At 44.3% G+C, this 25,266-nt stretch overlaps 1 protein-coding gene across 1 annotated transcript in view; it reads left to right on the top strand.

Moving 5' to 3' along the window:
• LOC126175106 (uncharacterized) overlaps nucleotides 1–25,266 on the top strand; it is a 143,628-nt gene that overhangs the window by 99,277 nt on the left and 19,085 nt on the right. The window contains exon 2 of the mRNA XM_049921660.1: nucleotides 22,700–23,032. Within this exon, the coding sequence (XP_049777617.1) occupies nucleotides 22,713–23,032 (320 nt within the window). The 5' untranslated portion in view covers nucleotides 22,700–22,712. The remainder of the gene's footprint in view (nucleotides 1–22,699; nucleotides 23,033–25,266) is intronic.

The following is a 25,266-nucleotide window of genomic DNA, read 5'->3' as shown; positions in this document are numbered from 1 at the left end:
TATTTGTAAGAATTGGCTCCAATTATGATTCATTGATATCTTAGACATAAGATACATTTTTTCGTTTGTAAAGCGCAAGATTTTACGTTTCTGGGCAATTAAAGAAAGCTGCCAATTTTCACACCAATTTGAAATCAGAGCAAGACCTGACTGAATATTTGCGCAGGTCTTCTCAGATAGCACTTTCTTGTCGATAACTTCATTATCTACAAAAAATTGAGATTTCTGTTAATATTGTCTGCCAAATAGTTAACTCTCGCAACACTAAGGGGGAGAGGAGGTCGGGGGTACTTTATGCCACATTTTGAAAATATTATAATCTAGTCAGTTACTTTATATTTTAAAATTTGGAAATATGTAAATTGTTTTTAATGAATTCTTCTAGCAGATTCCATATTTTTTAAAAATTTTCGGTTAAAGTTGAACCAAAAATTTTAGATTTAGGAGTCATATTTCGGGTTCGCGCTTTCACTTGCACATCAATAGCTCTTTAAATACACTCCTGGAAATGGAAAAAAGAACACATTGACACCGGTGTGTCAGATCCACCATATTTGCTCCGGACACTGCGAGAGGGCTGTACAAGCTATGATCACACGCACGGCACAGCGGACAAACCAGGAACCGCGGTGTTGGCCGTCGAATGGTGCTAGCTGCGCAGCATTTGTGCACCGCCGCCGTCAGTGTCAGCCAGTTTGCCGTGGCATACGGAGCTCCATCGCACTCTTTAACACTGGTAGCATGCCGCGACAGCGTGGACGTGAACCGTATGTGCAGTTGACGGACTTTGAGCGAGGGCGTATAGCGGGCATGCGGGAGGCCGGGTGGACGTACAGCCGAATTGCTCAACACGTGGGGCGTGAGGTCTCCACAGTACATCGATGTTGTCGCCAGTGGTCGGCGGAAGGTGCACGTGCCCGTCGACATGGGACCGGACCGCAGCGACGCACGGATGCACGCCAAGACCGTAGGATCCTACGCAGTGCCGTAGGGGACCGCACCGCCACTTCCCAGCAAATTAGGGACACTGTTGCTCCTGGGGTATCGGCGAGGACCATTCGCAACCGTCTCCATGAAGCTGGGCTACGGTCCAGCACACCGTTAGGCCGTCTTCCGCTCACGCCCCAACATCGTGCAGCCCGCCTCCAGTGGTGTCGTGACAGGCGTGAATGGAGGGACGAATGGAGACGTGTCGTCTTCAGCGATGAGAGTCGCTTCTGCCTTGGTGCCAATGATGGTCGTATGCGTGTTTGGCGCCGTGCAGGTGAGCGCCACAATCAGGACTGCATACGACCGACGCACACAGGGCCAACACCCGGCATCATGGTGTGGGGAGCGATCTCCTACACTGGCCGTACACCACTGGTGATCGTCGAGGGGACACTGAATAGTGCACGGTACATCCAAACCGTAATCGAACCCATCGTTCTACCATTCCTAGACCGGCAAGGGAACTTGCTGTTCCAACAGGACAATGCACGCCCGCATGTATCCCGTGCCACCCAACGTGCTCTAGAAGGTGTAAGTCAACTACCCTGGCCAGCAAGATCTCCGGATCTGTCCCCCATTGAGCATGTTTGGGACTGGATGAAGCGTCGTCTCACGCGGTCTGCACGTCCAGCACGAACGCTGGTCCAACTGAGGCGCCAGGTGGAAATGGCATGGCAAGCCGTTCCACAGGACTACATCCAGCATCTCTACGATCGTCTCCATGGGAGAATAGCAGCCTTCATTGCTGCGAAAGGTGGATATACACTGTACTAGTGCCGACATTGTGCATGCTCTGTTGCCTGTGTCTGTGTGCCTGTGGTTCTGTCAGTGTGATCATGTGATGTATCTGACCCCAGGAATGTGTCAATAAAGTTTCCCCTTCCTGGGACAATGAATTCACGGTGTTCTTATTTCAGTTTCCAGGAGTGTAGTATGTTGTGAGTAAAAGTCGACAACAGGTAACAAAATTTGCATTTTCAATTTTTTATTCGGTGGGCATAAAGGTGGTAGTACACGAGACTGAAAGTGTGTTGATATTGTTAGGAGGGTGCTAAAATAATTTTCGGGTTCTGGACGTTACTTAAACAACACAATGTCTTTAAAAAGTGTGTTGTTGATATAAGCCAACATCAGATAACGCATTTTATTTTGCTTTCGATGTTTTAGGGTGAGCATGAAGTACCCCACCCCCGTTGGTAATGCGCGTTACGGAAAATGAGTTGGTACTGTTAGGGTTATTGTGCAACGCGAACAGCAGCTGTCCGAAGAAACTGTCCTCGGGCACGCGTGTAGTTAACGTAATTTGATTCTTGCAAAGACGAAAACAGCAAGTAACCAGTGTTAATATTGCAATTTATTTATACAAATAGCGCCGGTACCAGTATCGAACCGACAGGTTCATCTTAAGACGCCTGTTCACGTTTATATTACATTTGTTGTTGTTTAAATTATTACCGGCTGCTTTTCCCCACTAGTTGCGTAGGTTCCTCTGGGTAGTGGTGACCTACAACGAAAACCGATGAAGGATACGGCCTATTTCCACTGTAATTGTAACGAAACAGTGTTAACAGATCTCTGCGATAGAGTTGTTACACATAGCTTACTTATGCGAGACTTTCGACATGAGTAATCTAAAACGATAGCAGTTGTACCTTAGAGTTTTCTTTACACTGCTTAATTCGTTACTAGCTACAAGTTTTGGAGTTTTAAGTTTTCATCGATATCACACTCAAAAAAATTCAGCTTCTATTACTTTTTGTTGCTGCAGTAGGTTAATAGGAGGTGGGGGATTTTTGAAATACAGAACTTGACCAGGTATATTTGTTTGAAAGTTAAAATGCTTGTTGGAGTTATTCTGATGGCAAAAGTAGGTGAACTTAAATATTTTACCAGATCCGCGTTATAGTTCTTCCAGTTTGAATTTTCATCGATATGCACATCCAGGAACGTTGAACAAATTACACTGTTTATTATTTTTTGGTCAATGTTTACAGAATGGGTTTTTGTCCGAAATTTCGTAGCCAAACGAAGAATGAGAAATGGACAAACCGGGTATCAAATTGCCTAACTTGAGGTCTTGTTTCGCAGAAACATATTTAATTGCTTGAAAGCAATCAGGGCAATTAAGAAAAACTGAATTAGCGATTTAAGGGAAATTGAGATATTTCACGAGCTCCTGCTGTTGGTTAAGTAAAGTAAGTGTAAAAAAGTCCACCTTTTCAAGGTCTAGTTACTTTGCGCGTAAAAAGTTACAGTGGTATGATATTTAACTGTCAAAAGGCTTCCTTTGAATCAATACTAAATTCAGGATATTTCGAGAACAACAGACGTGAGGAAGGCAAAAGATCATGCTTTTTGAACAAAATAAAAAAAAAATTAAAAATCGGTGAAATGGTTTGTGACATTATTGTCTGAAGGTAAGAAATGAAACAGATTAGACAACCACTTGACGCGCCTGTGAATGATCTTCGAAATCATGTACAGCAAATGAGGCGCGTCAAATGTTTTCTAATCTGTATTTTTTCTAACTTTTAGACAGATCATTTCACAAAACACTAGGCCAATTTTTTTAAACAATTTTTGTCGGTATACTACGTTACTAGGAAGTGATGTATTTTTTTGTTCAGAGTTAAAAAGCTAACCCATTCGAGCAAATCTAGTAAATAAATTTATCAAAATCGTACTCTACTGTTTTTCCTGTTGACGCTGCTTCACTCGGCTTGCCAATAACGCTTCGGTTCATACAAAAACGAATGTTGTTGTTGTTGTCTTCAGTCCTGAGACTGGTTTGATGCAGCTCTCCATGCTACTCTATCCTGTGCAAGCTTCTTCATCTCCCAGTACTTACTGCAACGTACGTCCTTTTGAATCTGCTTAGTGTATTCATCTCTTGGTCTCCCTCTACGATTTTTACCCTCCACGCTGCCCTCCAACGCTAAATTTGTGATCCCTTGATGCCTCAGAACATGTCCTACCAACCGGTCCCTTCTTCTTGTCAAGTTGTGCCACAAACTCCTCTTCTCCCTAATTCTATTCAGTACCTCCTCATTAGTTACGTGATCTACCCATCTAATCTTCAGCATTCTTCTGTAGCACCACATTTCAAAAGCTTCTATTCTCTTCTTGTCCAAACTATTTATCGTCCATGTTTCACTTCCATACACTCCATACAAATACTTTTAGAAACGACTTCCTGACACTTAAATCTATACTCGATGTTAACAAATTTCTCTTCTTCAGAAACGCTTTCCTTGCCATTGCCAGTCTACATTTTATATCCTCTCTACTTCGACCATCATCAGTTATTTTGCTCCCCAAATAGCAAAACTCCTTTACTACTTTAAGTGTCTCATTTCCTAATCTAATTCCCTCAGCATCACCTGACTTAAACGAAACGAAAAGAACAAATTATGTCGCCTGATCCAAATAAAATGGTTGGTCACGGACGCAGAGCGTCAATAAATAAAGAAGAAATGGTCTGTGGGCGTTACTAGTGGCAGAGAACTAGCTCCGAAACTGTTTATAGGTAATATATGCCAAGCTTTCCATCATGTCCCATTTTGGGTCCATCCTGCTTCTGCTCATACAATAATCGATACAGCGTATTTACCCGTTTTTGTTAAACCAGTAAACCCCGAAGAATCGAACTTTCATGCATTAAATAGCTTCAAATTTCTGATTACTTGACAAGAGAGAAAGTGTGTTAAATATTTGACGTTAACCATCTACGCTAGAAAAGGTTTGAAATTATTGTTTGTTTATAGTTTGTTGGAACTCGTTAAATGCTGTGTGGGTAAATTGCGCTCCAGTTTAAGCAAAAGTTAGTTCTACGCGCATCTCAATGTTTATGACGTCATATTTCCTGAAATATGCACCGTACAACGACATAATTTTGCAGGTACATTCAGTGGTATATGTGGATACCGTCTGCGAAATGTATTGCGAATAGGGTTAGCAGTAACGAAGTGAGAAATTAAAAACGCTAAGCCTTATGCTGGAGTTTGACTGTCCGATTAGCGACAACAGTAAGTGATAAACTTTTTTCCTTTCATCGGTTTGTGGGGTGTGTTAGCGAGAAGTAGTTTCGTAAAGGTTTGAAATTATGTGTAAAGTTTGTCGCTAGTCGCTAAGTGCTCGCATTGTCAAACAGTGGTTGAATATAGCCTGGGTAAATTACGCGCTGTGAGTTTCGCTACGTCAAGACATAATTATACACACTTTCTGGCTGTAATACGTGTACTGTGTTTAACATGTAACATATGATTATACCTCTTAATGAGTAGATTGTGACAGCATTTTAAACTTTGAAATTGGGTTAGTCATTATATGAAATATTGAAAATCAAATTTTGTTGCCCGTGGAAGCTGTTAGATAGGCAACTTGCAAGTGCGCCGCGTTAGTCGCTTAAGCTATAAACTGGGTTTAGGGCAAAGAGATGAAAACAGAAAGATATGCACTCTTGAAAATGAATGTAGGTGCTAGCCTAGCCTGCAGGTTGCACTGTTGTATTTCACCACGAACGGCACCTGCGCAGTGTTTTCAGTGTGTTGCAAGTGTTAGTCGTTGTGTAGCCCTGAGTGCATTATGCTGGAGATAGTGAATTCGAACGTTGGCAAACTGTTGGCGCTCGTATGGTGTATGCTTCCGTAACTAAGGGAGCCGAAGTGTTGGGTGTTTCAGGTAGCACCGATCGACGGTTTCTACCGCATACGGAAAGCAGAAGAACACCGTCCGTTAAGAACGCTGACGAAAGTATGTGTTGAGCAATCGTGACACACGTTCATTACAGAGGATCTTGACGGAAATTAACACAGCTGGAAAAGTCACTGCAGAACTGAATGTTGCTCTGGCGAACCCTGTCAGCACGAAAACAACACGAGGAGAGCTCCATAAGCATGGAAGTGCAGAGCGAGCTGGAATTGCAGAACTACCCGTGATGCAACAGGACAACGTGGTGCCGAAGCCATGAAACCTGGGCTATGCAGCGACGAAAGAAAGTCATTTGGTCGGATGAGTCTTGCATCACACTAATTCCAAGTTATGGCCGAGTTAACGTTTCAAGACCGAAACATGGCGAGGGTTCGGTGACGATGATTTGGGCAGCCATGTCGTGGTATTCCATGGGCTCCATAGTTACTCTGCAAGGTAAATATTGCCACGGATTATGTGACCATTTTCGCCGATCAGGTCCATTCCGTGGTGCAATGTTTATTCCCCACTAGTGATGAAGTGTTCAAGGAAGACAGGCCTCCTGGTCACACAGTTCACGTAGTTCAGGACTGGTTCTGCGAACACGATAATGAATTGTCGGATCTCCCCTGGCCACCAGAGACAGAGGATTCCAATATTATTGAGCCTTCGTGGTCCACTGTGGATGGAAAGGTAGCCTACAATTCGCTATCCACAACATGCCACTACTTTGCAGCACAATTGGTATAAAATTCCCTTGAAAACCATATAGGACCAGTATCTATCCACTCCGAGACGAGTGGAAGCTGTTTTGAATGACAACAGGTTTCTTACGCTGTATTAGACATGGCAATTTGTTGCAGTTTCTTGGTGTTTTACATATCTTAGTCCATCCACTGTAGGTAAGCCATTCGCCAAGCTCATGTATAGCTACAGAAGTGCATCAGCTTCATACTGAATGTCCTTAGCAACAAAGAAATTAAACAAAACGTGTCAAATTTTTTGTGGGGAAGAGAAACTTAATTTTTGTGCTGCTGTGTTTAAGTAACAGCGACAACGTTAGAGTACGCATTTAGTGGTACAGAAGCGAGCTGAAATACCTGTTTAGTTACAAGTAACTTTAAACTGATCATCTCGAATACTCATTAAAAGCAGCAGCACAAGGTAACCAACATTAGATCGAGAAACATCTTTTATACGAAACTTCCTCGAAGATTAAAACTGTGTGCCGAACCGAGATTCGAACTCGCGAGCTTTGCCTTTCGCGGGCAAGTGCTCTACCAACTGATCTACCAAAGCACGACTCAGGTCCCTTTCTCACAGCTTTAATTCCGCCAGTAACTCGTCTCCTATCTTCCATACTTCACAGTAGCTCTCCTGCATACCTTGCAGAACTAACACTCCTGGAAGAAAGGATATTGCGGAGACATGGCTTAGCCACAGCCTGAGGGATGTTTCCAGAATAAGATTTTCACTCTGCAGCGGATCTTTTATACGAATAAAACAGAAAAAAAGGAAAATTGCAGGACAAACACTAGAAATCTGGAACAATATTCGCTAGGAAAATTTCAATGAAAGTACGTAAATCTAATCTTATACTAGTACAGAAACGATGCTTCTCTGGCAGTAAGTTTATTTAAAAGTTCAGATAAAAATTTTTTCCTACAAAGTTTCGTATTGCACTGCTTTTCTGAGCTCTCGGTTTATTACTGAGACAGAATCACAGTATTTGTGTGTCCATCCTTTTGGCAAGAGGTCTTTGGGACGACGGCCGTTACTATTGCGACAAAATAAAACACCTACAGCCGTCCTTGTGATTTTATTTTGTTGCAACAGGTTTCAACGCTTCAGTGCGCCATATTGAGGCTGTTGCTGATGCAGTACGGGTTGACATGATCCCTATATATATATATATATATATATCACGTCAGTTGCCAGCATAACTGGATACGCAGATAATGTGTCAGCACTCCAGCCATCAACTGCCAACTACTTGTTTTATTTTGTCACAAGAAACACAGTATGTTGTACACTTACGTGCCTAGTAATTTTGTATTTCTTAATGGAAATAGGCGTTAACAAGCGAGGTGGCGCAGTGGTCAGCACACTGGATCACATTCGGGAGGACGACGGTTCAAACCCGCGGCCGGCCATCCTGATTTAGGTTTTCCGTGATTTCCCTAAATCGCTTCAGGCAAATGCCGGGAAGGTTCCTTTGAAAGAGCACGGCCGACTTCCTTCCCCATCCTTCCCTAACCCGATAGGACCGACGGCCTCGCTGTTTGGTCCGCTCCCCTACATCAACCAACCAAATTCGCATCCAGCACTAAAGGAGGCTGCCAGCAAATTTGGGCTAAACATAAACGAAACCAAGACAGAGTACCTCGTTATGACGCGTGGTCATTGTCAGACTGCTGATCATCTACAATCACTGCAGGTTGGGGACCGGTCCTACAAGAGAGTGCAAGAATTCAAATACCTAGGGGCACTTTTCACAGAGGACTCGTCATGTGAAGCAGAGATCAATGCCAGAATACAAGCAGGAAACCGTTCTTACCACAGCCTAGCACAACTGGTTCGGTCCAGATATTTCTCCAGACGGTTCAAGATTCGACTGTACAGAACCCTGATCCAGCCTGTTGTTCTATATGGCTGTGGGACATGGAGTATCCGGAAACAGGACTTCCATAAGCTCCTTGTTTTTGAGAGAAAAGTGCTTCGGAAGATCTTCGGTCCAGTTCTGGAGGCAGATACGGGGGAATGGAGGATCAGATATAGCCAAGAGCTTGAGGAACTATACCAGCAGCCCAACATAGCAGGAACTGTCAAAGCCAAACGAATGCAGTGGGCTGGCCATGTGGCCCGGATGGAGGATCACAGATGGCCTCGGAAGCTCCTGGATTTCACACCTACAGGAAAGAGACCGCCAGGGAAACCCAAGAAGCGCTGGAGGGATGGACTCCATGAAGATTTAAACTAAGTGCCAATAGATGTGAACGGTTGGCGGATAGCAGAAATGGACAGAATACAATGGAGGAGGAAACTTGTAGATGCGTGCGGTCACTGGGCCTGATCACGTAGTAGTAGTAGTAGTAGTAGTAGTATCTTTTTTGTGACCACCTGTCAAAAGCCTGAATGGCGATCTTCTGCACCGCGGACCACTGCGAGACGTCCAGGAAGAGAGTCAGTGACCTTCTGGAAGGTACCGACTGGGACGTGGCGCCATGTCGACTCTAGAGCTGTGGCCAGCGATTGAGAATCCAGGGCGGGAACGGCCCACGTATACTCGGTTGGGTTTAAATCCGGGAAGATCGGCGGCCTGCAGAGTACTGTAAACTGATCCTAGTGCTCTTCGAAGCGCGCGCGTACACCTCGAGCTGTGTGACACGTTGGGCATTGTTCTTCTGGTCGATGCCATCATGCCGAGAAAAAACAAACTGTATGTAGAGGTGCCTCCCCCCCCCCCCCATTAACCATGGACCTTGCCGTTGGTGGGGGGGCTTGCGTGCCTCAACGATACAGATAGCCGTACCGTAGGTGCAACCACAACGGAGGGGTATCTGTTGAGAGGCCAGACAAACGTGTGGTTCCTGAAGAGGGGCAGCAGCCTTTTCAGTAGTTGCAGGGGCAACAGTCGGTATCAAACTGATCCGGCCTTGTAACACTAACCAAAATGGCCTTGCTGTTCTGGTACTGCGAACGGCTGAAAGCAAGGGGAAACTACAGCCGTAATTTTTCCCGAGGGCATGCAGCTTTACTGTATGATTAAATGATGATAGCGTCCTCATGGGTAAAATATTCCGGAGGTAAAATAGTCCCCCATTCGGATCTCCGGGCGGGGACTACTCAAGAGGACGTTGTTATCAGGAGAAAGAAAACTGGTGTTCTACGGATCGGAGCGTGGAATGTCAGATCCCTTAATCGGGCAGGTAGGTTAGAAAATTTAAAAAGGGAAATGGATAGGTTAAAGTTAGATATAGTGGGAATTAGTGAAGTTCGGCGGCAGGAGGAACAAGACTTTTGGTCAGGTGAATACAGGGTTATAAATACTAAGTCAAATAGGGGTAATGCAGGAGTAGGTTTAATAATGAATAAAAAATAGGAGTACGGGAAAGATACTACAAACAGCATAGTGAACGCATTATTGTGGCCAAGATAGACACGAAGCCCACGCCTACTACAGTAGTACAAGTTTATATGCCAACTACTCTGCAGATGAGGAAGAAATTCATTAAATGTATGATGAGATAAAAGAAATTATTCAGCTAGTGAAGAGAGACGAAAATTTAATAATCATGGGTGACTGGAATTCGAGAGTAGGAAAAGGGAGGGAAGGACACATAGTAGTTGAATATGGATTGGGGCTAAGAAATGAAAGACAGAAGCTGCCTGGTAGAATTTTGCGCAGAGCATAACTTAATCACAGCTAACACTTGGTTTAAGAATCATGAAAGAAGGTTGTATACATGGAAGAACCCTGGAGATACTAAAACGTATCAAATAGATTATGTAATGGTAATACAGAGATTTAGGAACCAGGTTTTAAATTGTAAGACATTTCCAGGGGCAGATGTGGACTCTGACCACAATCTATTGGTTATGAACTGTAGATTAAAACTGAAGAAACTGCAAAAAGGTGGGAATTTAAGGAGATGGGACGTGGATAAACTGATAAAACCAGGGGTTGTACAGAGTTTCAGGGAGAGTATAAGGGAACAATTGACAGGAATGGGGGAAAGAAATACAGTAGAAGAAGAATGCGTAGCTTTGAGGGATGAAATAGTGAAGGCAGCAGAGGATCAAATAGGTAAAAAGACGAGGGGTAGTAGAAACCCTTGGGTAACAGAAGAAATATTAAATTTAATTGATGAAAAGAGAAAAAATAAAAATGCAGTAAATGAAGCAGGCAAAAAGGAATACAAACGTCTCAAAAATGAGGTCAACAGGAAGTGCAAAATGGCTAAGCAGGGATGGCTAGAGGACCAATGTAAGGATGTAGAGGCTTATTTCACTAGGGGTAACATAGATACTGCCTACAGGAACATTAAAGAGACCTTTGGAGAAAAGAGAACCACTTGCATGAATATCAAGAGCTTTGATGGAAACCCAGTTCTAAGCAAACAAGGGAAAGCAGAAAGATGGAAGGAGTATATAGAGGGTCTATACAAGGGCGATGTACTTGAGGACAATATTATGGAAATGGAAAAGGATGTAGATGAAGATGAAATGGAAGATATGATATTCCGTGAAGAATTTGACAGAGCATTGAAAGACCTGAGTCGAAACAAGGCCCCCGGAGTAGACAACATTCCATTAGAACTACTGACGGCCTTGGGAGAGCCAGTCCTGACAAAACTCTACCATCTGGTGAGCACGATGTATGAGACAGGCGAAATACCCTCAGACTTCAAGAAGAATATAATAATCCCAATCCCAAAGAAAGCAGGTGTTGACAGATGTGAAAATTACCGAACTATCAGTTTAATAAGTCACAGCTGCAAAATACTAACACGAATTCTTTACAGACGAATGGAAAAACTGATAGAAGCCGACATCGGGGAAGATCAGTTTGGATTCCGTAGAAATGTTAGGACACGTGAGGCAATACAGACCCTACGACTTATCTTAGAAGAAAGATTAAGGAAAGGCAAACGTACGTTTCTAGCATTTGTAGACTTAGAGAAAGCTTTTGACAATGTTGGTTGGAAGACTCTCTTTCAAATTCTGAAGATGGCAGGAGTAAAATACAGAGAGCGAAAGGCTATTTAAATTTGTACAGAAAGCAGATGGCAGTTATAAGAGTCGAGGGGTATGAAAGGGAAGCAGTGGTTTGGAAGGGAGTGAGACAGGGTTGTAGCCTATTCCCGATGTTATTCAATCTGTATATTGAGCAAGCAATAAAGGCAACAAAAGAAAAGTTCGGAGTAGGTATTAAAATCCATGGAGAAGAAATACAAGCTTTGAGGTTGGCCGATGACATTGTAATTCTGTCAGAGACAGCAAAGGACTTGGAAGAGCAGTTGAACGGAATGGACAGTGTCTTGAAAGGAGGGTATAAGATCAACATCAACAAAGCAAAACGAAGATAATGGAATGTAGTCGTATTAAGTCGGGTGATGCTGAGGGAATTAGATTAGGAAATGAGACACTTCAAGTAGTAAAGGAGTTTTGCTATTTGGGGAGCAAAATAACTGATGATGGTCGAAGTAGAGAGGATATAAAATGTAGACCGGCAATGGCAAGGAAAGCGTTTCTGAAGAAGAGAAATTTGTTAACACCGAGTATAGATTTAATTGTCAGGAAGTCGTTTCTGAAAAAGAGAAATTTGTTAACACCGAGTATAGATTTAATTGTCAGGATGTCGTTTCTGAAAGTATTTGTATGGAATGTAGCCATGTATGGAAGTGAAGCGTGGACGATAACTAGCTTAGACAAGAAATGTGGTGCTACAGAAGAATGCTGAAGATTAGACGGGTAGATCACGTAACTAATGAGGAGGTATTGAATAGAATTGAGGAGAAGAGGATTTTGTGGCACAACTTGACTAGAAGAAGGGATCGGTTTGTAGGACATGTTCTGAGACATCGGGGGATCATCAATTTAGTATTGGAGGGCAGCGTGGAGGGTAAAAATCGTAGAGGGAGACCAAGAGATGAATACACCAAGCAGATTCAGAAGGATGTAGGCTGCAGTAGGTACTGGCAGATGAAGCAGCTTGCACAGGATAGAGAAGCATGGAGAGCTGCATCAAACCAGTCTCTGGACTGAAGACCACAACAACAAACAAGAACGACGTGTTGAGCTCCATCTGAATCCAACTGCATTGCATGTCTCCTCAGGTACTCCGTAGACCCGTATTTTTTCATTAACCGGCAGTGCTGGACAGTGTCAAACGCCTTACTGAAATCAAGCGCCGTTGTCCATTGCGCTGTGGATCTCATGAAGGAACAGAGCGAGCTGAGTTTTGCAGCAGTGTTCTCTGAACGCTAGTTGAGGAGACCTTTCGGTAGCCCCTTCGTTCGCCTGGCCGGTCAGTTGCTCAGCAGTTGCACGTCTATTCGCCCGCACACATCTCCACAGCCGCCATTCACCCGTGTCATCTATGGTCCGCGGTGCACCACAGGCGCCTCGTCGCCGTTTTCGGATAGCGCCACTTTAACTACGGCGACACATGGACAGTTTACAAACTTAGTCGTGTCGGAAATGCTTCCACCCTTGGCCCGAAAGCCTATGATCATGCCATTTTAGACGTCACAGAAATCCGTCCGCTTCCGCATTACGATTACGACTGCACTGTTCTCCGTGTCCAACCGACACTCTTTATATACATACCCTTCACTGCTAGTGCTGCCACCTGCTGTCTGGGAGTGGTTACTGCACGTTGACGTAGAACATAGGCACAGTCACTTTAATGTAACTGGACTGTGTGTACTGAATCCAAGTATAGGGTGTTTCAAAAAGGACTTTACAACTTTAAAAATTCATATAAATTTATTGAAAGAAGACATAAGAGCTAGATTTAGTGTTATTTTGTAGGGAAACACATCAAGTCTTCTACCTTAAACTAAAGATGTTGTACGTGGCTTCCGTTGGTTATCCTTCACACAACCCATCGGAAGTCAATTTCTTCCCAAACTCGCTGTAGCATCGCAAGTGTAATTTGCTCAGTGGCGGCGTAAATTCTTGCTATAAGTTCAGGTAGAGAAGCCGACACAGGAGGTACAAATATGATATCTTTGATGAATCCCCATAATAAAAAATTAAGTGATGTAAGGTCTCATTCTCTCAACGACGTGGTCACATGTGCATGGACAACCTGATTACTTCCCATGTCTTACCGAACACCCTGTATCTACAAAACATTTATGCCACTCGTAGGCCTACTATGAGGATCTTTAGCGTACTTGGTACGGAAATTACGGTGAACTGTTGTCGCCGACTTAGATTCTTCGAACCGAAACACACAGCTAGCACGCTCGGTTCCAGTGATGGCAGCCACCTTTAACACAACTGCCGCTAGCGCTCCTTAAGATGTAATTCTGCACTAGCGAACTACGCGAGACAAATCTTGATGTATTTCCCTACAAATTGACACTACAATCACCTCTGTAGGTCCTATGAATTAATTTATATGATTTTTCAAAGTTCTTAAGTCCTTTTTGAAACACCCTGTGTAGTGCAAAACTTCAATGCCAGAGGGATAATGGGCACTAAATAACTCGTGTCCTCCTTACAAATTTATCAGCCATGTATGAAGCATTCACAATATCCTTGCATGTAGCTGAACTCCCACATATGCATGTCTCGAATACGGGGTACCTCATAGATAAGTCTTGTACAATTCACTGTATTTAGGTTCTGAACTATCGTCAAAAATCTACCACAAACATTGTTTGGTGAACATACTGTACCTTGTATTTGCGTTTCAAGTTGCTTAGACTAGCACAGAAACAGCTGTAAGCCCGCCTGTGTGGCCGAGCGGTTCTAGGTGCTTCAGTATGGAACCGCGCGACGGCTACGGTCGCAGGTTCGAATCCTGCCTCGGGCATGGATGTATGTGATGTCCTTAGGTTAGTTAGGTTTAAGTAGTTCTAAGTTCTAGGGGACTGATGACCTCAGATGTTGAGTCCCATAGTGCTCAGAGCCATTTGAACCAAACAGCTGTAAAGTACCGAGTATTAAAAAGAAATTCGACTCTATTGTGCCCATTACCTCAGAACATCTTTTATGCTTTTCTTCCACTTATTTGAGTCAAAACATTATGATCACCTACTTAACAGCGTAATGGTCCACCTTTACAACGCAGAGCACAGCGATTCTGCGTGGGAGGGATTCGGCAAGTCACTGGTAGGTTTCCGGAGGTGTGTGGCGCCAGACGCCTACGCACAGGTCACGTAATTGTCGTAAATTACGGGCCACTGGTTTGTGGCACACGATAGCGTCCCACACGTGTTGCATCAGGTTCAGATCGGACGAGTTATTATGCTCCTCAGACCAGTGTAGCGCGGTTCTGGTATTGTGACACGGAAAGACATCAAGAAGCGTGAACGGATGCAGCTGGTCCGCAATAATGTTCAGGTAATCCACAGCTGTCACGATGCCGATTATTACTACACACTTCCCGTGGAACCCCTAGTGGATGTCCCTCACAGCATAATACAGGATGATTAAAAAAAAATTTAATTTTTATTACAGACCAACTATGAAAGATAGAAACACGCTGCGCATCTCACTGGATAGAGGAAGGTACAAACTTTTACTTTCGCACAGACACTGTACCATACACTCGACATCAGCACCAAGTGTTGCTCGAGAAACATTGAAACGGTAGTCCACTTCATTCCACACACCAATCAACAGGTCCCTGTTTATTGAATCGACATCTTCAACAATTCGATTTCTCAACTCTTGAAGAGTAGCTGCCGAAGACTGTTGTGTACCCCACAGAGAAAAAATTGAAAGGCTGGGAGGCCAAAAGCAGTGAACAAGATCTTGTTTTCTACTTCCTCCAATCCAACGTTGTGGGATGGTGCTGTAAAGATAACGTTCGATCTTAAGGTGAAGGAGAAGTGGGGCGCCATCATACATAAAAATGAAATCAATGTAATGTTGTGAAGTGGAGGAAACATACAATTTCGCAGCATGTCCAGGTGCAGCATTCCTGTCACGTTTTCCCCCCCAAAAAGGAACAATCCATAGACTTTGTGAAAATAAGCGCACAAAATACACTACTGGCCATTAAAATTGCTACACCACGAAGATGACGTGCTACAGACGCGAAATTTAATCGACAGGAAGAAGATGATGCGATAGGCAAATGATTAGCTTTTCAGAGCATTCACACAAGGTTGGCGCCGGAGGCGACAGTTACAACGTCCTGACATGAGGAAAGTTGCCAACCGATTTCCCATACACAAACAGCAGTTCACCGGCGTTGCCTGGTGAAACGTTGTGATGACTCGTGTAAGGAGGAGAAATGCCTACCATCACGTTTCCGACTTTGATAAAGGTCGGATTGTAGCCTATCGCGATTGCGGTTTATCGTATCTGGACATTGCTGCTCGCATTGGTCGAGATCCAATTACTGTTAGCAGAATATGGAATCGGTGGGTTGAGGAGGGTAATACGGAACGCCGCGCTGGATCCCAACGGCCTCGTATCACTAGCAGTCGAGATGACAGGCATCTTACCCGCATGGCTGTAACGGATCGTGCAGCCACGTCTCGATCCTGAGTCAACAGATGGGAACGTTTGCAAGACAACAACCATCTGCACGCACAGTTCGACGACGTTTGCAGCAGCATGGACTATCAGCTCGGAGACCATGGCTGCAGTTACCCTTGACGCTGCATCACAGACAGGAGCGCCTGCGATGGTGTATTCGACGACGAATCTGGGTGCACGAGTTGCAAAACGTCATTTTTTCGGATGAATCCAGGTTCTGTTTACATCATCATGATGGTCGCATCCGTGTTTGACGACATCGTGGTGAACGCACATTGGAAGCGTGTATTCGTCATCGCCATACTGGCGTGTGACCCCACATGATGATATGGGGTGCCATTGGTTCGGTCACCTCTTGTTCGCATTGACGGCACTTTGAACAGTGGACGTTACATTTCAGATGTGTTACGACCCGTGGCTCTACCCTTCGATCGATCCCTGCGAAACCTTACATTTCAGCAGGATAATGCACGACCGCATGTTGCAGATCCTGTACGGGCCTTTCTGGATACAGAAAATGTTCGACTGCTGCCCTGGCCAGCACATTCTCCAGATCTCTCCTCAATTGAAAACGTCTGGTCAATGGTGTCCGAGCAACTGGCTCGTCACAATACGCCAGTCGCTACTCTTGATGAACTGTGGTATCTTGTTGAAGCTGCATGGGCAGCTTTACCCGGACACTCCATCCTAGCTCTGTTTGACTCAATGCCCAGGCGTATCAAGGCTGTTATTACGGCCAGTGGTGGTTGTTCTGGGTACTGATTTCTCAGGATCTATGCACCCACATTGAGTGAAAAAGTAATCACATGTCAATTCTAGTATAATATATTTGTCCAATGAATACCCGTATCACCTGCATTTCTTCATGGTATTGCAATTTTAATGGCCAGTAGTGTAGTAATTCACTCGATTTCTATGAAATAGAAGTCGTTAATCTCAGCTAAAAAGTAACACATCTTTTACTACTTAATCAGTAAACATGAATGGTTAAAACATGTTATGGAAAAGGTGGGGGGGGGGGGGGGGGGCGGGGTGCTCAAGGTAGACTCAACTCTACCGTGGTTCTTAAATCTGCTGTCAGGGTCGGATTTGGAGCGCAACCTGTCACTGCAGTGAAGTGCAGACAGCATCACGTGATGTCGGTTTCCGCTTACTATAGTTAATGCGAGCTTGAACGTGGTCGTAGCGGGTTGTTTAGTGAATTTAGATTCCATTTGTTGCGAGTTCTCATTCCTGACTGTGGAGGTAAGTGATAAATTCTGCATGCGCAAGCGAGAGAAATAATTTGCAGCATATACTTTTTTTTCCCAAGCGAAAAGCACGCGGATGCGCGTACTACAACTGTTGCTTGGAATTGTCAACACTGCAATCCCCGTCTGTGCCTGAACATGCAACCGCTACCGTTCGTGGTTCCGAATGCCGCGAGACACTCCCTGCTTCTGACGGATGCCTAGCTCGCCACACACCGTGGTTTCCATGTCGAGCCGGAGCACACGAAAAGGACCACTAAGCGTCTGCCGTGTGTAGCAGCATTGCTCGACAGGTGCGCCTATTTATCTACTCGGAACAAATGAAAAGTGTGGGTCACTAACTATAACCTCCCACAGAGCGCACCATTCTTCTCTGCGGAAGTGGAAATAAAGAAGACGGACACGGCGGTTCAACGTCCCTTGGGGCATAAAGGGAATACAATGCAATGACAATGAAAGGCCATCCTTGACAATGGCACACATACGTGTTTCGATCCTGGGAGTGTCGTGTAGGGGAACACTGTTTAGTCTTGATTTGTGGTCATATTCATAATGTTTTACATCATCGACAGCTTTATCATGTGACATCTGCAACCCGTCCAATTTTTTATTACTAAAAAACTTTAAAAAATCAGCAGTTCTCTGCTGTAGTCTCCGTAGATACGTGGTTTGCGCGTTGGACTGCCTTGCGGAAATCCCAGATTCAGTTCAGTTAGAAAGCATCGCTTGTGCAAAACTCGGGTTTGCAATTTCTTGCACGATATTCTGCGAACCGTGGATGAAAGGCATTGGCACAGTACCCCACTGCAGACTGTTAACGAAGCTCCGAGCGTACGGAATAGCTTCCCAAACACGTGAGTGGGTCGAAGAGTTCTTCACTAACCCAGGAAACTGTGTTCATCTCAGACGAGGGTATCGTTGGAAGTGTCCCAGGAAAGGATGATGGTGGTACTACTCTTGTCCTCTCGACACGACGGCCCGCTGAAAAGTAAAGCCCCCGAATTTTGTTTGTGAAAACTTTTAAAGCTTTTTAAACAAAACAAACTTTATTAAGATTTTACATCTTTACTCTTTGTGTCTGAATATTTATTTCTCAACATAGCCACCCTGGCGATGAACACATTTCTCCCAACGAGAGACAGCTTCGCTGATACCGTCACTGCAGAATGTCTGACATAAGTGTCGGAGCCACAACCTCACCTCTGCTTGCACCGCTTCGTCACTATCAAAGTGAAGTCTCGATGGCGTTCTTTTGCAAACAGATCAAAATCGGATGGAGCCAAGTCGGGATTATATGTAGGACGATCGATGACAGTGAACCCAAGTTGTTGGACAGCTGCAAATGTCGCAGCGCTCTTGCGTGGTCTGGTGATCCATTTGTGGACGAACTCTTCTGCGGTTAGGAACTCGATCATAGCACGTTCTTTTTTTCGCATCTACACAGTTACCGTACACACCACCATATTACACACTACAATTCCGAGCCCTCTAGCTGCAGAGGGCAGCAACTTACTCAGCGAAGCGCTAAAATTGGCCGGATAATATACAGGGTGGTCCATTGATAGTGACCGGGCCAAATATCTGACGAAATAAGCATCAAACGAAAAAACTACAAAGAACGAAACTCGTCTAGCTTGAAGGGGGAAACCAGATGGCGCTATGGTTGGCCCGCTAGATGGTGCTGCCATATGTCAAACGGATATCAACTACGTTTTTTAAAAATAGGGAACCCCATTTTTATTACAGATTCGTGTAGTACGTAAAGAAATATGAATGTTTTAGTTGGACCACTTTTTTCGCTTTTTGGTAGATGGCGCTGTAATAGTCACAAACATATGGCTCACAATTTTAAACGAACAGTTGGTAACAGGTAGGTTTTTTAAATTAAAATACATAACGTAGGTACGCTTGAACAATTTATTTCGTTTGTTCCAATGTGATACATGTATCTTTGTGAACTTTCATTTCTGAGAACGCATGCTCTTACAGCGTGATTACCTGTAAATACCACATTAATGCAATAAATGCTCAAAATGATGTGCGTCAACCTCAATTCATTTGGCAATACGTGTAACGACATTCTTTTCAACAGCGAGTAGTTCGCCTTCCGTAATGTTCGCACATGCCTTGACAATGCGCTGACGTATGTTGTCAGGCGTTGTCGGTGCATCACGATAGCAAATATCCTTCAACTATCCTCAAAGAAAGAAATCCGGGGACGTCAGATCCGGTGAACGTGCGGGCCATGGTATGGTGCTTCGACGACCAGTCCACCTGTCATGAAATATGCTACTTAATACCGCTTCAACCGCACGCGAGCTATGTGCCGGACATCCATCATGTTGGAAGTACATCGCCATTCTGTCATGCAGTGAAACATCAGTAGAACATTACATAGGAAATTAGCATACATTGCTCCATTTAGATTGCCATCGATAAAATGGGGGCCAATTATCCTCCCATAACGCCGCACCATACATTAACCCGCCAAGGTCTCTGATGTTCGACTTGTCGCAGCCATCGTGGATTTTCCGTTGCCCAATAGTGCGTATTATGCCTGTCTACGTTACCGCTGTTGGCGAATGACGTTTCGTCGCTAAACGACGCATCCAAAAAATCTGTCATCGTCCCGTAATTTCTCTTGTGCCCAGTGCCAGAACTGTACACGACGTTAAAAGTCGTCGCCGTGCAATTCCTGGTGCATAGAAATATGGTACGGGTGCAATCGATGTTAATGTAGCATCCTCAACACCGACGTTTTTGAGATCCTCGATTCTCGCGCAATTTGTCTGTTACAGATGTGCGGATTAGCCGCGAAAGCAGCTGAAACACCCTACTTGGGCATCATCATTTGTTGCAGGTCGTGGTTGACGTTTCACATGTGGCTGAACACTTCCTGTTTCCTTAAATAACGTAACTATCCGGCGAACAGTCCGGACACTTGGATGATGTCGTCCAGGATACCGTCGATTGGTAAACGGTCCATTTTAACACGGGTAATGTACCACGAAGCAAATACTGTCCGCACTGGCGGAATGTTACGTGATACCACGTACTTATACGATTGTGACTATTACAGCGCCATCTATCACAAAGCGAAAAAAGTGGTCCAACTAAAACATTCCTATTTCTTTACGTACTACACGAATATGTAATGAAAAATGAGGGTTCCCATTTAAAAAAACGCAGTTGATATGCGTTTGACCTATGGCAGCGCCACATCTAGCGGGCCAACCATAGCGCCATCTGGTTTCCCCCTTCAAGCTAGACGAGTTTCGTTCTTTGTAGTTTTTTCGTTTGATGCTTATTTCGTGAGATATTTGGCCCGGTCACTATCAATGGACCACCCTGTATATGCCATGTAATACCTCAAGCGATATTGACAAAAGAATAAGAAAAATTCGAGACATCACTTTTCAGTGGGCCTCGTACACAAATGATCTGACAGATGCTGCAGTAAGCAGACAGAACTTCCATTTGGTGTGATGAATGGGAGCTTGTTCCACATGTAGAAGAATATAAGTTAATACAGATGAATAGGAAAAATAATCTTCTGATGTTCATGTACCGCTTGACACAGTAACGTTGACGTTAGGGCGTAATGTTGCAAAATGATATGAACTGGAACGAGCACGTTAAGTAGCCAAGGTGAATGGTCGATTTCGGCTTATTCGGAGAATTATTGGAAAATGTTGCTCATTTACAAAGGAGGCCATCTATAGATAATAGTTTCAAATCGTTCAAATGGCTCTGAGCACTATGGGACTTAACTGCTGAGGTCATCAGTCCCCTAGAACTTACAACTACTTAAAGCTAACTAACCTAAGGACATCACATACATCCATGCCCGAGGCAGGACGAACCTGCGACCGTAGCGGTCGTGCGGTTCCAGACTGAAGCGCCTAGAACCGCTCGGCCACCCACTGCCGGCCATAATAGTTTCGACAGTCTGTGGTCGCTCATTGTTAAGTGAGCATTGGGCAACTATGTTTTGTCTGCTCACCACTAAGATTTCTGGTTTACCTGTATTTAATATGAAAACGAAATAAATATCGTGTGGAATAAGAAAACGAAATAAATGTTGTGTGGAACAACGGTATTATTAGCTCAGCCACATACAGGGTGACAATTACTGAACTACATGAAAAAAAATGTAAATTAGCTACAAACTACTGCGTGCGCACACTTTATTCAACATGTAAACGTCACTACAGATATTCGGCTTTAGGTTGCGACAGTCGTCATTGGCGATGATGTGGCACAGACGAATGGCGAAATTCTGCATGACCCGCTGAAGTGTTGGAACATCGATGCTGTCATTGACCTCTTGAATGGCTGTTTCCAGCTCACCAGTTGTTTTGGGGTCATTGCTGTACATCTTGTCTTTAATACAGCCCCACCGTACCGAGTCGCATGTGTTCAGATGCGGAGAATATGGCGGCCAATTGAGGACCATGCCAGTAGCCTCTGGCTACCCCCGACCAGAATGCGATCCCCAAAGTGCTCCTCCAGGTCATCAAACACTCTCCTGTTTCGATGGGGTTGAGCTCCGTCTTGCATGAAACACATCTTGTTGAAATCAGGGTTGCTTTGGTAATGGGGATGAAATCATCTTCCAAAATCTTCACGTACCATTCAGTATTCACCGTGCCATCGAGGAATGTTGTTGTTGTTATTGTGGTCTTCAGTCCTGAGACTGGTTTGATGCAGCTCTCCATGCTACTCTATCCTGTGCAAGCTTCTTCATCTCCCAGTACCTACAGCAACCTACATCCTTTTGAATCTGCTTACTGTATTCATCTCTTGGTCTCCCCCTACGATTTTTACCCTCCACTCTGCCCTCCAATACCAAATTGGTGATCCCTTGATGCCTCAGAACATGTCCTACCAACCGATCCATTCTTCTAGTCAAGTTGTGCCACAAACTTCTCTTCTCCCCAATCCTATTCAATACCTCCTCATTAGTTATGTGATCTACTCACCTAATCTTCAGGATACTTCTGTAGCACCACATTTCGAAAGCTTCTATTCTCTTCTTGTCCAAACTAGTTATCGTCCATGTTTCACCTCCATACGTGGCTACAATCCTTACAAATACTTTCAGAAACGACTTCCTGACACTTAAATCTATACTCGATGTTAACAAATTTCTCTTCTTCAGAAACGCTTTCCTTGCCATTGCCAGTCTACATTTTATATCCTCTCTACTTCGACCATCAGTTATTTTGCTCCCCAAATGGCATAGCACCGATTATTCCGTGACTGGACATTGCATAGCACACAGTCACCTGTTGAGGGTGCAGAGACTTCTCCATCACTAAATGCGGATTCTCAGTCCCCCAAATGCGCCAACCAAACCATACTAATTACCATCATGCCCCGCGGCCAACCGTGCAGTTTGAACGTTCTGGCGCAAACCGTTCGGAAGTTATGACTATCTTATTTCAATAATTGTTGCCCAGTAAGTCGAAATCTACCTTTGAGTTGTTTTAACTTTCCTATTAATGTAAAAACAAACCAGCCTACAGTTGTCCGCGCTGTTGCAGACGCTGAGCGGCGATGGTGCGCCGGCTGGGCCCAGCGCACTACGTGGCGCCGTCGCCCGTGCACGGCCAGTCCGTCGCACATGCGCACTCGCACGGCCGCGCAGCCTCCACGGACGGCGAGGACAGCGCGCTGGGCGCCGCCCGGCCGCCCTCCGCCTTTTCCATCTCGGGCGGGCATCGGCCGCCTTCGGCCATCTCCGGCGCTGGTCGGCCGCCGGCGGGGCGCTCCGGTACTGCTCGCCCTTCTCCTCGGGCGCCCAGCTTGCTCTCCGACCCGGAGGGCTCCGACATCTACGTCACCAGCGCCGCCTACAGGGCGCCCTCGGAAATTAGGTGAGCAGGTGTCGCACCGGTGCCAGATTAAAATTACTCCTCACGGTAAATGGACGTAACGAAGAGACGTCGGCATTCAAAATCCATCCCTCCATCCACCTCCTCCTCGTACCTGTTTCACTCCTACAGCACAAGCATTTTCTGCAAAGCACTCTGATGGTGGGCGGTACACCAGAAGTTGATTCTACTTCTGTCAATAACTCTGCGTGCAAGATAGTATGCAGCGTCTTCGTTACCAAAACCTCAATCAAGCTACTCTATCCTGTGCAAGCTCCTAAATCTCCCAGTACCTACTGCAACCTACATCCTTCTGAATCTGCTTAGTGTATTCATCTCCTGGTCTCCCTCTACGATTTTTACCCTCCACGCTGCCCTCCAATGCTAAATTTGTGATCCCTTGATGCCTCAGGACACGTCCTACCAACCGATCCCATCTTCTAGTCAAGTTGTGCCACAAACTTCTCTTCTCCCCAATCCAATTCAAAACCTCCTCATTAGTTATGCGATCTACCCACTAATCTTCAACATTCTTCTGTAGCACCACATTTCGAAAGCTTCTATTTTCTTCTTGTCCAAACTATTCATTGTCTATTTTTCACTTCCATACATGTCTACACTCCATACAAATACTTTCAGAAACGACTTCCTGACACTTAAATCTATTCTCGATGTTAACAAATTTCTCTTCTTCAGAAACGCTTTCCTGCCACTGCCAGTCTACATTTTATATCCTCTCTACTTCGACCATCATCAGTTATTTTGCTCCCCAAATAGCAAAACTCCTTTACTACTTTAAGTGTCTCATTTCCTAATCTAATTCCCTCAGCATCACCCAACTTAATTCGACTACAACCCATTAAACTCGTTTTGCTTTTGTTGATGTTCATCTTATATCCTCCTTTCAAGACACTGTCCATTCCGTTCAACTGCTCTTCCAAGTCCTTTGCTGTCCCCGACAGAATTACAATGTCATCGGAGAATCTCAAAGTTTTTACTTCTTCTCCCTGGATTTTAATACCTACTCCAAATTTTTCTTTTGTTTCCTTTACTGCTTGCTCAATATACAGATTGAACAACATGAGGGAGAGGCTACAACTCTGTCTCACTCCCTTCCCAACAACAGCTTCCCTTTCATTGACTTTTATAACTGCCATCTGGTTTCTGTACAAATTGTAAATAGCCTTTCGCTCCCTGTATTTTACCCCTGCCACCTTTAGAATTTGAAAGAGAGTATTCCAGTCAACATTGTCAAAAACTTTCTCTAAGTCTACAAATGCTAGAAACGTAGGTTTGCCTTTCCTTAATCTTTCTTCCAAGATCAGTCGTAAGGTCAATATTGCCTTACGTGTTCCAACATTTCTACGGAATTCAAACTGATCTTCCACGAGGTCGGCTTCTACCAGTTTTTCCATTTGTCTGTAAAGAATTCGCGTTAGTATTTTGCAGCTGTGACTTTTTAAACTGATAGTTCGGTAATTTTCACATCTGTCAATACATGCTTTCTTTGGAATTGGAATTATTATATTCTTCTTGAAGTCTGAGGGTATTTCGCCTGTTTCATACATCTTGCTCACCAGATGGTAGAGTTTTGTCAGGACTGGCTCTCCCAAGGCCGTCAGTAGTTCTAATGGAATGTTGTCTACTCCGGGGGCCTTGTTTCGACTCAGGTCTTTCAATGCTCTGTCAAACTCTTCACGCAGTATCGTATCTCCCATTTCATCTTCATCTACATCCTCTTCCATTTCCATAATATTGTCCTCAAGTACATCGCCCTTGTATAGACCCTGTATATACTCCTTCCATCTTTCTGCTTTCCCTTCTTTGCTTAGAACTGGGTTTTCATCTGAGCTCTTGATATTCATACAAGTGGCTCTCTTTTCTCCAAAGGTATCTTTAATTTTCCTGTAGGCAGTATCTATGTTATCCCTAGTGAGATAAGCCTCTACATCCTTACATTTGTCCTCTAGCCATCCCTGCTTAGCCATTTTGCACTTCCTGTCGATCTCATTTTTGAGACGTTTGTATTCCTTTGTGCCTGCTTCATTTACTGCATTTTTATTTTTTCTCCTTTCATCAATTAAATTCAATATTTCTTCTGTTACCCAAGGATTTTTACTACTAGCCCTCATCTTTTTACCTACTTGATCCTCTGCTGCCTTCACTACTTCACCCCTCAGAGCTACCCATTCTTCTTCTTCTTCAATTAGTGTTAGGCGGACTGAATCACCAAATCA

The sequence above is a fragment of the Schistocerca cancellata genome, chromosome 3, assembly GCF_023864275.1.
Source record: "Schistocerca cancellata isolate TAMUIC-IGC-003103 chromosome 3, iqSchCanc2.1, whole genome shotgun sequence".
In the NCBI taxonomy this organism is placed as follows: Eukaryota; Metazoa; Arthropoda; class Insecta; order Orthoptera; family Acrididae; genus Schistocerca; species Schistocerca cancellata.
The sequence above is the reverse complement of the archived record's forward strand: the minus strand, read 5'-3'. Positions and strand labels throughout refer to the sequence as shown.